The 17,910-nt window shown below is 35.8% G+C and overlaps 2 protein-coding genes across 4 annotated transcripts in view; one reads left to right on the top strand and one right to left on the bottom strand.

Annotated features, from left to right (window-relative positions):
* TEX9 (testis expressed 9) overlaps positions 1-8,182 on the bottom strand; it is a 61,213-nt gene extending 53,031 nt beyond the window's left edge. The window contains exons 1-2 of one of the 3 annotated variants that reach the window (XM_002825486.6): positions 7,860-8,182; positions 7,667-7,758 (exon numbers count right to left, since the gene is read on the bottom strand). In XM_002825486.6, coding sequence (XP_002825532.2) covers positions 7,667-7,758; positions 7,860-7,886 — 119 coding nt within the window. In that variant the 5' untranslated portion in view covers positions 7,887-8,182. Of the gene's footprint in view, positions 1-7,666 lie in introns of all 3 variants that reach the window. The other 2 variants (XM_009249865.4, XM_009249864.4) reach the window with 2 other exon arrangements.
* Positions 1-17,910, top strand: part of MNS1 (meiosis specific nuclear structural 1) — a 149,356-nt gene that overhangs the window by 95,520 nt on the left and 35,926 nt on the right. The gene's annotated exons all lie outside the window — the stretch shown is intronic.

Below are 17,910 nucleotides of genomic sequence, written 5' to 3'. Positions count from 1 at the left end.
CAAACACTAAGTATTAGCAGTATTAGCCTTTCTGTGGCCCTCTATTAATTTCAAGTGAAGTACCTTACCTAATATATTTGGGAAGAATAAGCTGGGTGAGTTCAACTCTGTTCCACTCACCACCTTCTTGTTATTAGCCTACCTGCAAAGAATGCAAGTTCTAATCTTGCTTCTCCAGAGACAGGCCCTGTTCTAATTGTGGGCAGAAGTGGGCAGGGTATGGGGGAGACCTGCTCTGGTTTGGGGTATTGCTATAACTGGGGGGCTAAATGTGAGGTTTAGTGAGCAGACCCAATATGGCTCACACCTCAGCTACACACTTTAATATCAAGCTTCCTCGGAAATAAAGGTGACTATTTTGACCTCTACCTGTCACTCCTTTTTTAATTATGATTTTTCATTCTACTTGGAATCTAGCAAGAATAGGAATACTATTTACTTGGTCCTATATTAAGACTGCAAGAATGACAATATTATTGAAAGAAATTGTTTTTAAAGGAAAAACTGCCCATAATCCTACCACCATCCATTTTTATTTTTAATATTCCCTTCCAATTTTCATCTATAGCATATAAACAATTTTGTACTATTTTCCCACAGCAATATAAAAGGAATATCAATCTTCACGTAATCTTTATAAGCATGTTAAACTGCTATACAATAATTCAATAAATTGCAATTAAGATAATGTACTGAACTCCGTCCCTATTGTTAAGTCCCCTTTTCACTTTTAAAGATTAACACCATAATAAACATACTCAAAAGCATATAACTTTTTTCTCCTGTTGAAATGTCACATTTCTAGACCACCTAGGATCTTCTGAGGTTATGTGAAGGAGACATGTTAAGGATTTTAAAAATTAGTTATCTTGTTTTTCTTAGACATGTGATTCAGAAGTAACACAAAACACAATCTCCACCCCCAGGGGGAAAAAGGGGGGGGCGATTAGTACCATATCCTTTAACAGTCTGAAGCTTTAAGATATATTTTTATATCTTAGAATTACCTGGTCAAAAGAAAAATATCTAAAAAAGACTTAAAGGTGCCTTTAAAGTGCCATTACCTGATTTTTCAAATTTCCCTAACAAGGACTTAATCACAAGGACTTAAATGTAAGTTTCCAATTAATATAGTGAACCAAGATGACTGAGAAGACTATTCTACTCTAAATCCATGGAAATGCCATATAAAATGTAATGGAGGAAATATTGCTAAGCTCTAACTCAGGCAAGGGAAATGCCCTGGTACTAAGAATAAAGCAGCAATTCAAAGTGAGAGCAACAAACAGGAACAGAAGCCAAAATAGCTTAAAAGCTAGAAGCTGATGTATGTGAGTCATGAAGGGATACACCTGTGAAACACAGGCTACAAAAATTCTACCCACAACCTTAGGTGAGCAGAAATGAAACTAGAACCACGGGTAGAAAAGATTCTCTTGTGAGTAATTAAAACAAACAAGGGGGAAGTCCAAATTCATCTTATCTAGGTGATACAAGGACACCATGGAAAAACTTTAAAATAGAAAAAAGCTGACGTGGAATCAATCAAAACTCGAAACTAGTAAAGGTAAATTGAAAACCACCCTACAGGAACATTTACTCATCTAGAATATATACGACTCTCTCAAAAAGCAAACTGCTAAAGATGACTTCAAAAAGGTAACAAATTGCATAAAGAAACAAGCCGCTGAAAGAGAGAATCAGCAGATGTGAGGAAAGGGAAAATTTGTACTATAAGAACAAAAGATAATATAACAATTAAAAAAAGATTTTAAAATTAGAATTTGGAAAAAAAATGCACTTAGAAAAAACATTAGGCAAGAGCCAGATTTTACCACAAAAGAATGCTGAATTTGAGAAAGATCCAAATATAAATTACATAAATGAAAAACACAGTCACTGAAATTAAGAACTCAAGGAAATTTGACAGATATGTTGAACAATATAATGGACATAGAAGGAATGAGTGAATTAGAAGACAGATATAAATAAATCACCTACAAGGAGATACAGAAAACAAGGGGACAAAAACACAAAAGACAGGTTAACATTCATTGAAGACAGATGTTATGTTCCTACTATAACAGAAGCTATAGAAAGAAATCCCAGAGAGGCCTGGGCGCAGTGGCTCACATCTGTAATCCCAGAACTTTGGGAGGTGGAGGGAGGATCACTTGAGGCCAGGAGACCAGCCTGGCCAACATAGCGAAACCCCGGCTCTACTAAAAATACAAAAATTAGCCAGGTGTGGTGCTGCATGCCTGTAATCTCAGCTACTGGGGAGGCTGAGGCACGAGAATCGCTTGAACCTGGGAGGTGGAGGTTGCAGTGGGCCAAGATCGTGCCATTGCACTCCAGCCTGGACAACAGAGCAAGGCTCTGTCTCCAAAAAAGAAAAAAAGAAATCCCAAAAGGAGAGAATGACAGTATTTCAAGAGCTAATGCTGAGAATTTCCCAAACTGAAGACATGGATCTCATGAAGAATAAAGAAAACAAATCCACCTGTGTATACATCACAGTGAAAATACAGAATTTTAAAGAGAGTACTCCCTAAACTACCAAATCATTATTTTAAAAGAACAGAGAAAAATAGTCTACCAGCATAATTATCTAAAAAGCTGACAGCAGATGGCTCATTAATATTTCCAACATTCTAACATTTCTATCCTTATATTGCCAACAGACAATATAAGGATATCTTTAATTGGCTGAGAAGGAAAAGCTGGACATCTAGAATTATATTCAGATAAACTGTAATTGAAGAATAAGTGCAAAGTAACAATTTTCAAAAAGACTGGAGAGTTTAAGACTCAGGTTTTCACAGAAAGTAACAAAGGGTCAACATTTCAGGAAGGAGGAAACTGAATCTGGAAAAAAAGAATCATGAAGATATCTGAAAACATGATAAATCTAAATTAGTACAGACTATAAAAATAACATTGATGATTAACTGGGTGTGGGTGTATTCAAAACAACAAAGTAAAATATTATCTAATTTAAAAGACAGAGGACACCAAGTTAAAGCATTCTAATATCTTTCCAAATCAGTAAAAATAAAGACATAATGAAAACCCATTCAATCCAGCAGAAGACAGACAAGAACCAAAGACAAGACATTAACAGAAAATATAAAAAACAAGGTGGCTAAGACAACTTCAAGTTATGTAATAATGTAAATAAATTAAATTCACTTATTAATAGGCAGAAATTATCTGACTGGTTATAAAAAGAATGCTCTTACTGATAAATGACATACAAAGTTTGAAAATAAAGGGATGAAGAAAGATGTAACAGACACTGCATAATAATGAAAGGAATCAAGAAGATTTAAATAAGTCAAACGAGATACTCCCAAACAAAAATGGCCACAATTATAAGGAATTTTTTTAAACTATAATTATAATTGATGATTTTTAATACACTTCTAACAGAAACCAATAAATCTGCAACCAAAAAAAAGGTGAGGATACTAATGTCATGAAGAACAAATATAGAACAGATTAGCCAACAAATAATAAATAAATTTTCTATCAAAGAACGCATAGAACTTTTACAAAAAGTGAACAAGCACTTGGCCACAAATAAGTCTCAATACATTTAAAAACTTAATATCATATCAATTCTCTAATCATAATGCAATTTAAAATAAACTAGGCTGGGCCTGTAATACCAGCACTTTGGGAGGCCGAGGCAGGTGGATCATTTGAGACCAGGAGTTAAAGACCAGCCTGGGCAACATGGCGAAATCCCATCACTACAAAAAATATAATACAAAAATTAGCCGGGCATGTTAGCACATGCCTGTAGTCCCAGCTACTCAGGAGCCTGGGAGGTGAAGTTTGCAGTGGGCTGAGATCACACCATTGCACTCCAGTCTGGGCAACAGAGTGAGACCCTGTCTCAAAAAAAAAAAAAAATATTTAGCATGGCATGGTGGCACACGCCTGTAGTCCCAGCTCCTCGGGAGGCTGGGGTGGGAGAACTCTTGAGCCCAGGAGGTCGAAGCTGCAATGAGCCATAATCGCACCACTGCACTCCAGCCTGGACATCGGAGCAAGACCTTGTCACATACATACTTAGAAAAATAAAAACTAGACAACAGTAAACAAACAACCCTATGTGCTTGCAAACTAAAAAACACACTTCTAAATAATTACTATGAAAATTGTATAATATTTAGAACTAAATAACCATAAAAGAAATATACATCAAAACAAGTCCTGGAATATAGTTAACCTATAGTTAACCTATATATATATATATATATATATATATATATATATATATATATATAGTTAACCTATATATATATAAATATATTTATTAAAAAATAAGAAAAACAATAAATGAGGTAAATAAACTAAAAAACAAAAAATTAATCCACCCCAGTTAGAAGAGATCATTTGTCTTTATTTCTGTAAAGATTAATGAAATTTTAAAATAGCACAGATTAGCAAGAAAAACCAAAGCTGGTTCTCTGAAAAGACCAATAAAACAGATAAATCTCCCAGGAAGCTTGATAGAAAAAGAAAAAGACAAAAATAAACAATATTGGAAAGCTACCAAAAGGAGTGGTGTACATGGTTATGGATACAGTCAAGATTTCAAACATACCACCATAGAGTCAGCTTATGCTAATATATTTTAAAACATACATGATATGAACACTTTTCTAGAACCAAAAATTATTTTAGAAATGACCAAAAACTATTCTAGAAATAGTACATCTAAATAATCATTAAAGAAGCTAAATTCATAGACAAAAAGAATCCCCTTGAAAAAAAGAACACTAGACACAGACAGTTTCACAATTTTAATCAAAGGGCAGAAAATCTCTAATTATAAAAAGCTTCCAAGAAAAGAATCAAAAAAGGAAAACTATTCGGCTTCTTTCATACAGCCAGAATAATATTGATATCAAAAACAGAAAGGAAAAGAAGTAAAAAAAAAAGTACAACACCCATTTCACTTTCGTTCATAGATGCAAAAAACCTACATAAAATTATAGCAATCAAATCTAGCAGTCTTTAAAGGAAAACAAGAAACCTGCTTTTGTAGTTCAGTATGTTAAAACATTAAAGGAAGGAAAAAGAACATACCAACACCTGAATTAATTGGGGAAAAAATAAGTTTTGATACATTTAACACTCATTCAAATTAGGAATTAAGGGGAAGAATTTTAAACATAATAAAAAGAATCTACCAAAACCCTAGAGCAAACCTCAAATGTAGTGATTATTAAAAGTGGGCTTCTCAAAATCATAAACAAGGAAGCTCATCATCACTTTTTCTATTCCATATCACATGGGAAGTCCTAAACAGAGAAAAAGAGAGAATGCAGGAGAATTATCAAGGGACAAAATGATCAAAATTTGCATATAATTGTCTTCATCAAAAATCCAAGGGACTTCACAGAATGAATAAGAGAGTCCAGCAGGACTGAAGATCTGTGTGTATATAAATACAGATGTAGCATCAACATCTAAAAATTCTACATTTATAACCAATTAGAAAATGTAATAGAAAAAATTCCACTTAATATATAGCAACTATTCAGTACCTTGAAGCAAATTATATATGCAAGAATTTTATGTAGTAAAATGATAAAACTCTATTAAAGGTAAAAAAAAAACCATAAATGAAGTATCATATTCGTGGAAAATTCAATAGCATAAATAAGTCAGTTCTCTGCAAATTAATCTGCAAATCCAATGTAATTGGGATTTATGAGGGGGCTTGCCCTACCAGTTATCATGTTATCTTATTGTTTAGCTATCTGGTATTACAATACGGGAATGAAGCTTAAAAAATCTATCCACTTGAGCGATTAGCATCTTTCTTAGTCTATCCTTTCAGACACTGATTATTTCCTCCAACAGGAGCAGAACTGCAAAAGGTTTTGGAATGAGGTCCCTGGGAAGTAGCATTCTAATGATCAATGCCAAGTCAACAAGTGGCAAAACAGATACCATACTGTTATAATTTCATATTCTTGCTTACAGGGATGGCCAGACATTTTACTCTTCTACATGACACAGAAGTATTCTAGAAAATTCAGGTAGTGTAGGGAGTTACTCTGTTCATATGCTTCAGATGTGCACAACTCAGAGTACAGATAACAGAACAAGTAACAACTGGCCACTATGTAATACTGTTTAGCTATCTCGTTTTATAAAATAACTCGTGCTAGAATACAATAATAGTCCCTGTATATTTCTCATTTTAAGCAGGACTATATCCCTAAGGATGCACCAGAACCGGGTGCAAAATACACTCTCAAATAACTGAACAAATAAACCTAATCCAGGTATTTAATACTATATGGTTAATGATAATGAAAATAACCGTTTTGATTCAGGCACAGCTGATAAAGAACTATATAGAGAAAAGAGATTAATTTGCTTAAGTACACTTTTGAACTGGGATATTCGGCCCATTTCATCAGAGAGAAAAAGATATGATTATCTTCCTACTTGCTGTGGTAAATTGGTCTGTGTATAGTTTACCGAAACACAGTACCCTTCAGTTTTAATTTCAAATATGCTTATAGATCATATGTAGATCATACGGTAACTCTAGTTTAACCCTCTGATACAAACTGCCAACTATTTCCAAATTTTAATCTAGTTATATTAAATTAAAAGAAAGGGAGTTGTTAAAAGGCACTTTTTTATAAGGGTATGTACGATGGCAAATAAAACAGACATCGCCTCTGCCCTTGGAACTTACAGTCCAGGGGAGGAGACAGACAAAAAGGAAATTCACAAATGAATTTACTGTAACAAATTATGCTAATTAGAAAGAAAATCAGTGAGACAATGAAAAACACCAACAAGGGAGCCTACTTAGCATGGTCAAGGAAGGCCACTCACATTACAGGTTGAAGGCGTGTGTGACTGTCTCTTTCCTGAGATAGAAAGAAAACCTGAAAGAGTTTTCGGAACTAAAAGGCCAGTGAAGCTGGAGAGTTTTAGGGAGAAAAGGGCAAGAAGGAATAAGATCAAATAGGGGAGGCATGAGGAGCCACATCGATCAGAGCTTTTGAAATGCAACAGGAAACTATTGTAGAATTTTAAGCAAAGGAATGATATGATCAAATTAAAAGATTACACTGGCTGCTGTGTGAAAACTTGGGGATGAGAAGTAGAATGGGCCAAGAATGAAAGCACCGTTGTCAGGATAGTTGTAATTACACTGAGAACAGATAAGAAAAGGAATATTTGAACGAGAATGGTAATTCTGATTGCAGTGGGAAGCATCCTTTCAATTTAGAAACCAACCTAAAAGAAATTTACACAAGGTAAACTCTATGAACTTAATATTAAGCGAAATAACCTAAACTATCAAGTGAACTATTCGTGGCAATTCCTGCTACCCACATAACTTCCAACAGTATCTTGCTGTTTACTTGGGCTACATTTTAAATTAAACAACACGTTTACTTGGGCTAAATTTTCGCCCACTTCAAATATCTTCTAATACGCAGGCGAACTACTCAGATCAAAGATAAAGAAAGGATAAACGGCAGGTGAAACAGATAACGAGACGGGAATGCTGCAGAGTGAGTGGTCCCGAAGATCCAGCCAGTCTCCAGAAAAAAGTACTTGTAAGCAGCCTCATTTAGATGAAAGAAAGAAGGAAAAGTTCAACCGCCGAATTTCTTACTTATATTCTTCCTCCAAGGCGAGGAGATCGGGTCCAGGTGTAGAGGGTTGCTGAAGGGGTGGCGGAAGCGGAGTCCCTGGAACGCTGCTTCTCTGTAAAAGAGCCACAGACTTTCAGACCCGAAGTTAAAGGAGGTTAGGCGTCCTAGTCGCCGGAGCCCAGACGCTCCCCAGGAGCCTGGAGTTGAACTGACCGTGAGACCCAGACTTCGCCCCGCCATCTTTAGCGACTGCGACGCGGTTACCGAGGCAACGACGCATCTTCCCGCGAGAGTTTCCACACCCCGGGCGCCTCCCGCCCGGGCGCCTACGCCTTCCCACTCTCAGGTTCTGTGCCGCAAGCGGCGCGGGCCTCTGGCAGTGGGCCCGGCCTTTGCTCGCACCACTCGGCACTGCCCCAGGAATCCAGGAAGGTTTCTTAACTGCAAATTCGACTTAGTTAGTGCAAATTCTCAACTTGGGGGGTTGACAGTTTCAGCGAAACAGGCAGGTCCGTTGCCGCTACTCTATAGAAAGCAAGCTGGTGAGGCAATCCCTCCCTGTTGTGCTTTTCAAACCGTTAGTGGCTAATCCGACCTTCACCCCGTTTGCTTAAAGTGAACTCTTCAGTGGAATTCAGAAGTTTTGATTTCTACTTTTTGTTTACAGCATGCATGGCTAAGACTCAGGCTCTCAAGTTAGTCAACCTAAATTATTATCCTGGCATTGCCACTTACTAGTTAGTTATATGGCCTTGGGCAAATCACTCTGTATATCGGCCACTTCATTTGTCAAATGGGAGTGAGAATAGTGCCCACTTCACAGTTATTATGAGAAGCAAATGAATTCGTGCTTAGGATCATGCCTGAAACACGTAAGCTGTTAATAATTTCAATTGTTTTGGAATAAAATTGACATCCAGAAATAAACCGTGATATGTATGGTCATCTGATCTTTAGTAAGGGTGCAAGACCATTCAATGGGAAAATAATTGTCTTCAACAGATGGGGAGACAACTGGATATCCAAATGCAATTTGACCCTTAACTTCACACCATATACAAAAATTAAAATGTATCAAAGACCTAAACTTAGGAGCTAAAACTCTAAAGCTCTTCAAAGAAACTGTTGGTGTAAATCTTTATGACCTTGAATTAGAATTCTGAGAATCCTTGATGAATTCTTAGATATGACACCAAAAGCAGTAGCAAAAAAAAAAAAAAGAAAAAAGAGGCTGGGCACGGAGGCTCATGCCTGTAATCCCAGCACTTTGGGAGGCCGAGGCGGGTGGATCACCTGAGGTTGGGAGTTCAAAACCAGCCTGACCAACATGGAGAAACCCCGCCACTACTAAAAAAAAAATACAAAATTAGCCGGGTGTGGTGGCTCATGCCTGTAATCCCAGCTACTCGGGAGACTGAGGCAGGAGAATCGCTTGAACCTGGGAGGCAGAGTTTGTGGTGAGCTGAGATTGCGCCATTGCACTCCAACCTGGGCAACAAGAGCGAAATTCTGTCTCAAGAAAAAAATAAAAAAAGGAAAAAAAAGAATAATAGATAAACTAGACATTATCAAAACTAAAAACTGTTAGTTTCAAAAGATAACATAAATAAAGTAACAAGACCACAGGAAGAGGGGAAATTCTTGCAAATTATATATCTGATAAATAACTTGTGTCTGGACTATATAAAGTATTAAAATTCAAAAATAGGTGCAGTGGCTCATGCCTGTAATATCAGCACTTTGGAGGCTAAGTCAGGAGGCTCACTTGAGCCCAGGAGTTCCAGACCAGCCAAGGCAACACAGTGAGACCCCATCTCTACAAAAAAAAAAAAGGAAATAGATAAATAAAAATTAGCTGGGTCCAGTGGTACATGCCTGTAGTCCCAACTACTAGGAGACTGGGTTGGGAGGATCGCTTGAGCCAGGGAGATCAAGGCTGCAAAGAGCCATGGTCACACCACTGCACTCTAGCCTGGGTCACAGAGTGAGACCCTGTCTCAAAAAAAAATAATAATTAAAAAATTTAAAAAAAAGACAACCCAAGTTAAAAATGGGCAAAGAAATAGGGATTTCTCCAAAGAACATATACAAATAGCCAAAAAGCACAAGAAAAGATGCTCAATATTGTCTTCAGGGAAATGAAAATTAAAACCAAAATGAAATGCCACTTGACACCCACTAGAATGGCGATAATCAAAAGGATGGACAGCCAGGTGCGGTGGCTCACACCTGTAATCCCAGCACTTTGGGATGCTGAGGCGGGCAGATCACCAGAGGTCAAAAGTTTGAGACCAGCCTGGCCAACATGGTGAAACGCCGGGAGATGGAGGTTGCAGTGAGCCGAGACTGCACCACTGCACTCCAGCCTGGGTGACAGAGGGAGACTCCGTCTCAAAAAAAAAAAAAAAAGGATGGACAATAACGTGTAGAGGAGGATGTAGAGAAACTTGAACCCTCATAAACTGTTAGTGGGAATGGGAAAATTGTGCAGCCACTGTGGAAAATGGTCTAGCAATTCCTCAATAGTTTATACACAGAGTTACCACACAATCCAGCAACCACTGCTAGGTATACACCCAAGGAAAATGAAAACACACCCACATGAAAAGTATATATACAAATGTTTATGTCAGGATTATTCATAACAGCCAAAATGCAAAACGAACCCATAATGGTCATAAACTGATTAGTGGTTAAATAAAAAGTGGTATATTCATACAATGGAATATTATTCAGAAACAAGAATGAAGTACATGTATACCACAATATGGATGAACCTTGAATATATTATGCTAAGTGAAAGAAGCCATTCACAAAAGACCAAGTATTATCTAATTTCATTCACAAAAGATCACATACTATAGGATTCTATTTCAATATAACTACATATTGTAGGAAATGTCCGGAATAGGCAAATCCATAGTGACAGAAGTAGATTAGTAGTTGTCTAGGCTTGGCAGATGATGGAGGGTTAGCTAAGGAGTTGCAGGGTTTGGGAGGCACTAGTGAAAATATTCTAAAATCAATTGTGTTGATGGTGTACAACTCTGTGAATATACTAAAAGCCAATTAATAGTACACTTTATATGGGTAAATATAGATATGTGAAATAAATCACTCAAGCTGTTAAAACATCTTAAAAATAAACTATTTACAACATCAAGGGATAAAGAAAGGAACACTATGCTAGCACTAATCAAAAGGACCTGGAGTAGCTATATTAATTTCAAACAAAGATGACATCAGAACAAGGAAAATTATCGGGGACAAAGAGGAGCATTAATGATAGAGGTCAATTCTCCAAGGGGATAGAATAATCCTGGTGTATATGCTCCTAACAGTAGTGTCAAAATGCATGAGGCAAAAACTGGTAGGACTTGCAAAGAGAAATAGACAAATCCATCATTATATTTGGAGACTTCAGTACTACTCCTTCAGTAATTAACAGGTTAAGCAGGCAGAAAATCAGCAAGAGTTTCTCTGGACAGCATCATCAATCAACTTGATCTAATTGACATTTATAGAATACTCATTTCAATAACAGCAGAATACACATTTTTCTCAAGGTCACATGGAACATTCACAAAGCTAGAACACATTCTAGCCATAACACACTTTAATAAATTTAAAAGAATATAAATTATATAGTTTAGGGTAGCTGTAACAAAGCACCACCAAGTGAGTGGCTTAAAACAACAGAAATGTATTGTCTCATGGGTCTGGAGGCTAGAAGTCCAAAACCAGGCTAGAAGTATCACCAGGACTATGTTTTGCTTGAAACCTGCAGGGGAGACTCTTTCTTTGCCTCTTTCTAGCTTCTATTGTGGCTGTCACTTCTTGGCATTCCTTGGCTTGCAGCTGCATCACTACAACCTCTCTCTGCCTCTATAATCATGTAGCATTTCCCCTGTGTGTTTCTGTTTTGCATGGCATTCCTGCTTTTCATGAAGACTCCAGTAATATCGGATTTGGGCCACCCTAATGACCTCATCCTAACGTGATTACATCTGTAAAGACCATATTCACAGGTACTGGGGGTTAGGACTTCAATATATGGTAGGGAGGGGGAGGTGGCACACTTTAACCTATAACTGAAATTATACAAACTGTGGTCCCAGACCAAAATAAAACTAAACTAAAAATCAATAACAAAACAGCTGGACACCCACAAAATATTTGCAAATTAAATTCATACTTCTAAATAATACATGGATCAAGTAAATATCTTGAGGAATTAAAAAAACATTTTGAACTAAATAAAATTTGAAATATAACTTATCAAAACCTGTGGAATGTTATGAAAGCAGTGCTTGGAGTGCTTAGCATTCAGTGCATAGATTAGAAAAGAAGAAAAATCTAAACTCAATCTGAATGTCTACCTTCAAGGCAGCTAAAGGAAAAATATTAAAGAAAGCAAAAGAAAAGTAACAATAAACATTAGAACATAAATCAATGGAACTGAAATAGGGAAACAATAGAGAAAATCACAGAAACCAGAATCTAGTTAAAATCAATAAAGTTACAGCTGTGCTAACCAAGAAAAAGAGAAGATCCAAATAACCTGTTCTGTGTTATTTTCTGTGATGGTCACTCAGGTGTGGCCATGAGAGGAAAACAACATTTATTATACTCACAGGTCCTAGAAATAGGAAGCATGCCATGCCATACAGGGTTACATGGGGAAGACTTGGGGTAGTCAGGAGGCAAAAAATAGGAGCAAGAGAAAAACCTGGACTAGAGCCTCTATTGGAGTTTCCACAGGAAAAGCAAGGTAGGGCAGAGTAAACCGATTAGCATTGGCTACTATGAATAATTTCAGAGGGCCTCGGAGTATACAGGTTGTCCTTAGTTATCTGGTACATAGCTCTGCAATGGCTAAGATAGAGGAAGGCCTGTTGTATATGGACCAGACAGAAGAGGTATGGCTTCATATTAGTTTTTTATATATCAAAGCCATGCTCCCTGGCTAAGCCCTTTTGCTTAGCTAAGAATTGGCTTGCCCCAGGAGGAAGCAGTTTCTCCCAAGCCAGAAAGGATTTTTTTAAGATGTCAAAACATCACAGTGTACAGAAAATTAAAAAATATAAACAATACAGTACCAATATTGGAAATGGAATATAAGTCATCAATTGTCCCATGAAAATTAAAAGGATAATAAAGGAATACTATGAACTCTATACCCCAACATTTAATAAATTAGATGAAATGGACCAATTACATGAAAGATACAAACTACCAAAACTCACGCAAGGAGAAATAGATAATCTGAGTAGGCAAGGACATTGAGTCAATAACCTTCCAAGAAATAAATCACCAATCCCAGATGGTTTCTCTGGTGAATTCTAACATACATTTAAGGAAGAAATAACAATTCTACATAATCTTTTTTGGGAAAATAAAGGCAGAAGGAACACTTCCCAACCCATTCTATGAATCTAGCATTACCCTAATACTAAGAGCAGTTAAAGACATTATAGGAAAACTACAAACTGATATCCCTCATGAATATAGATTTTTAAACCCTTAACAAAATTTTAGCCAATATAATCCAACAATGTCTAAAAAGAATTATGCAACACAACGGAGTGGGATTTATTCTCAGTATACAAGGATGGTTCAATATTCTAAAATCAATCAATGAATTCAGCACATCAAGAGGATAAAGAAGAAAAATTATATGATCATATAAATTCATGCAGCAAAAGCGTTTGACAAAATCCAACACCCCTGAAGGTACAAACTCTCAGAAAACTAGGACTAGAGAGAAATATCCTCAAGTTGATAAAGAACTTCCACAAAATATCTACAGCTTAATGAAACTGGATGCTTTCTCCCTAAGATCAGGAACAACACAAACATGTCCTTTATCATCATTATTATTTAATATTACATCTGAAGTTCTAGTAGTGCAATAAGACAATAAAAGGGAATAAGGAGTATACACATAAGGAAGGAAGAAATAAACCATCTTTGTGTATAGATGACATGAATGTCTATAAAGAAAATTTTTTTAAAAAAGAAAATCCAAAAGAAGAAATAAAACTCTCCTGTAACTAATAAAATGATAAAAACAAAATTTGTGTGTACATAGAATGGACAATACAATAGTATTCAGCCTTAAAAAGAAATGAAATTCTGAGACATGCTACTACATGAATGAACCTTGAAAGCATTTTGCTAAGTGAAATAAGCCAGACACAAAAGGACAAACATTGCATGATTCCACTTATTTAAGGTGCCTAGAAATGGTTAATTCATAGAGACAGAAAATAGAGTTTACCAGGGACTAGGGAGAGAGGAAAATAGGGAGTTATTTTTTCATGAGCACAGAGTTTCTGTTTGAGATGATGAAAAAGTGCTGAAAATGGATAATGATTATTAAATCATTGCACAACTTTATGAATATATTACATTTAATGCCACCAAATTAAAATGTGGTTGACATGGTAAATTTTATATATATTTTACCACAATAAAAATTTCTAGTAGAGGGGTATCCTATAAAATATCCAACCAGTACTCCTCAAAATTGTCAAGGTCATCCAAAACAAGGCTGTGAAACTGTCACAGCCAAGACGAGCTTAAAGAGATATAACAGCTTTGTAAAGTGATTATATTAGTCTGTTCTCACACTGCTATAAAAAATACCCGAGACTGGGTAATTTATAAAGGAAAGAGGTTTAATGGACTCAAAGTTCTGCATGGCTCGGGAGGCCTCAGGAAACTTAACAATCATGGTGGAAGGGGAAGCAGGCATGTCTTACATGGAGGCAGGAGAGAGTAACTATGTGAAAGAGGAAATGTCAGACACTTATAAAACCATCAGATCTCATGAGAGATCACTCACTATCACGAGAACAGCATGGGGGACACCACTCCCATGATCCAATCACCTCCCATCAGGTCTCTCTCTTAACACATGGGGATTATGGAGATTACAATTCAAGATGAGGTTTGGGTGGGAACACAAACCCTAACCATATCAGTGACATACTGGACCAAACCCTAGAATAGGAAAAGACATAGTAAAATACAAGGAATTCTGAATAAACTGTGGTCTTCAGTTAATATATCAGTAATGGTCTACTAATTTCAACAATTTAACCATATTAATGTAAGAACTTAATAATAGAGAAAACTAGGTGCAGGGTGTATGGGAACTCTCTATACAATATTCTCAGTTTTTCTGCAAATGTAAAACTTCTAAAAAATTAAATCTTTTTTTCTTAAAGTTAAAAGGGATTTTCTTCTTCAACAAAACTGTGAGCTAGATGATCTGGGACAGCCTTCCACTGCACAACGACCAGATTCTGGAAAAAAAAAAAAAACTTATCTATGCATTACTGAACTTGAAGAAAGTAGGAGAAATTTCCATGTGTCCTCCTGACATCTCATTCTCCAGATCTCTTCCCCACAAATAAACAAAACCTTCTGAGAGTAGGCATTTAAGAATAAAAAGGTTAAGCTGAGAAAATGCCCCAGGGAACTGTATTCAGAAAACAAGGCTTACATCCACAGCAATATGGAAGAGCTGAATCTGAGACCTCTGTGCTAATCTAGAAACCAAAAAAGGCTAAAAGTCATTTGGACTGGTAGTGTCCCAATGGTCCTAGCAGATTCAAACACAAATTTTCTTCAAGAAAAAATTTCTAGTTAAACCCACTAGATTCCCAGGTGAAGATTAAGAAAATGTGAGTTCACCATCAAAAATCACCAGACATAAAGGAAGCAAGTCACCATAAGTGTGAAATTAGAAGAAATAACAAATATTTAGACTTCCAATAAATTCAGATATTAAAATTTTATCAGCTGTGAAATAGAGAAAATCTATTTAGAAAGAAATAGAAATAAGGGACGGAATCACAACAATGAGCAAGCAACAAGAGACCATCAGGAATGACCAGGCAAATGTGATAAATAATCAAATGAAGCTTTTAGATATTAAACACATATTTGTTGAAATGAAAATACTCAATGGACAGGTCGAATGGCAGATTATAAACAGACAATTAGTAAACCAAAACATATCTGAAAAAATTATTCAGAATGAACAGAGAATGGTTAAACAGTACTGAAGTTAGACTGAAAAGATCTGACATATTAAAAAATCGGATTTCAAGAAGGACAGATTTGAAAAATTGAGAAGCAATATTACAAAAGTTGATTCCTTAGAATTTTCCAGAATTTAGGAAAGATACAAATGTATAAGTTCAAGAAGCATGGTACATCACAAAGAGGATAAATTTTTAAATATATTCCTGGAGCTGTCATATATGCCAAAACACCAAAGAAAAAAGAGATCTTTAAAGCAGCCAAAAAGAAAAAAAGACAAATAACCTACAAAGAAGCAATTAAAGTAGGTGTTTTAATAGCTACAATGAAAGCCAGAAAGACAGTAAAATAATTAGCAGAATTTGATATAATAAGCCCCATTATAATGAAAATTTGGATCAAGCATGCTTGGTTATTAATGACCAATTACTCACTAATGAATGGCAGCCTTCTGTCTAGTTCTATTCTCAAACTGGGTAGGACAAACTTCTATCTTCTGAATTTATAGGGTAGGGGACATAGTAAGGCTTGGTGGGAAAAGTCAGCACTCTATCTCAGGAAACAGCGAGCCTGAGGATGACTCCTTTATTGACAGTATTCTTATAGCCCTATCTCTTTTGATTAGACCGACTAAATGGGACCCAGCTAAATACGAGATCACTACAATTGCTGCCACTGTTCTGGAAGTCCTAGCCAGTGAGACAGGATCCAGAATTGGCACCATTTGACATTTATTTTGGAGCAGATAGCCACCACCACCACGTGATACCAAACCACAACCAGGATGAGCAAATATTTTAATTATAGAGCCAGACCACTGGAACTTCTAGTCAATCAGCTAGACAGGCTCAGGTAACTCATTTCTTTCATTATCACAATAAGCCCACTCTTCTTTTCAGGAAGTTAAAAATATTCATCCTCACTAATCTTAGTATGAGGGGATTTTATTGTATCTTAAAAGTGATCAAAGAAAATAATTTCAGTTTAGAACTGTGCACTCATTCATCAATACTGCATTGCAAGATAAGGGTGAAATAAAGATATCTTTAGATAAATAAAACCTAAGAGATTTGGCACACACATATGCCTACCAAAGGCACTTCTAAAGTACATGCTTTAGGAAGAAAAAAACACTAGTGGAGTATTTTGAAACACCAGAAGAATGGTGAGCAAACAAGATGATAAACATGCATGTAGGCCTAAATAATTTATCTAAAGGTCCTACTAATAATAATGTCTAGTTTGTGGAGTTTATCAGAAAAAGAAGATTAAAACATTGGATTCTCATCCAACTAAGAATAGAAGGGAACTTCTTCAACCTAATAAAGGGAATCTCAAAAAAACCCTACGTCTAACATTATTTAATGATAAAAAAATCAAATGCCTTCCTCTTAATGTCAGAAACAAGACAGGCATTTCCACTGTCATCACTATTTACAATCATACTGAAGAACTGAAGGTTCCACCTTGTATAATGAGGCCAATCAATTGATAATCTTAGAAATGAAGAAATAAAACTTTTTGTTCATAGATGACATCATATGTACTTAGAAAATACTAAAGACTACAAAAAATTCATGAAACTAGTTGGCGAGTTTAGCAAAGTTTTAGGATGCGAGGTCAATATACGAAAATTAATTATACTTCTATATACCATACTATAAAATTCTATTCTATAAAATTAATTATAGTTTTATATACTATAAAATTTGATTTCCGATTATTCATAATTAGTATGTTCATAATTAGTATGAACAATTGGAAATCAAATTTTAACATGCAGTACTATTTACAAATGCTTAGATGTAAATCTACCAAAACATGTACAAAATTTGTATGCTGAAAACTGCAAAACATCATCAGAAAATATCAAAGATAACTAAACAGAAAGATATACTGTGTTCATGGATTGGTGGACTCAATATTGTTAAGATGTCAGTTCTCTCCAATCAACATCCTAGCAAAACTTTTGTAGAAATTTATCAGCTGATTCCAAAATTAGATGGAAAGACAATAGAATGACTAACCGAAACAATTTTGAGAAAGAATAAGACTAGCAATGTTGAAGAATTAACAACTGATTCCAAGACTACAGTAATTAAGATGGTTTAGTGTTGCTAAAAAATGCAGACATGTAAATCAATGGAAAAGAAGAGACAGTCCAGATGTAGACCCACAAATTTTAATAAAATGAAATGGAGAAAGGATAGTT

This window comes from Pongo abelii, chromosome 16 (genome assembly GCF_028885655.2).
Source record: "Pongo abelii isolate AG06213 chromosome 16, NHGRI_mPonAbe1-v2.0_pri, whole genome shotgun sequence".
Classification (NCBI taxonomy): domain Eukaryota; kingdom Metazoa; phylum Chordata; class Mammalia; order Primates; family Hominidae; genus Pongo; species Pongo abelii.
Note: the sequence above shows the minus strand (reverse complement) of the source record. Positions and strands in the feature narration are given on the sequence as shown.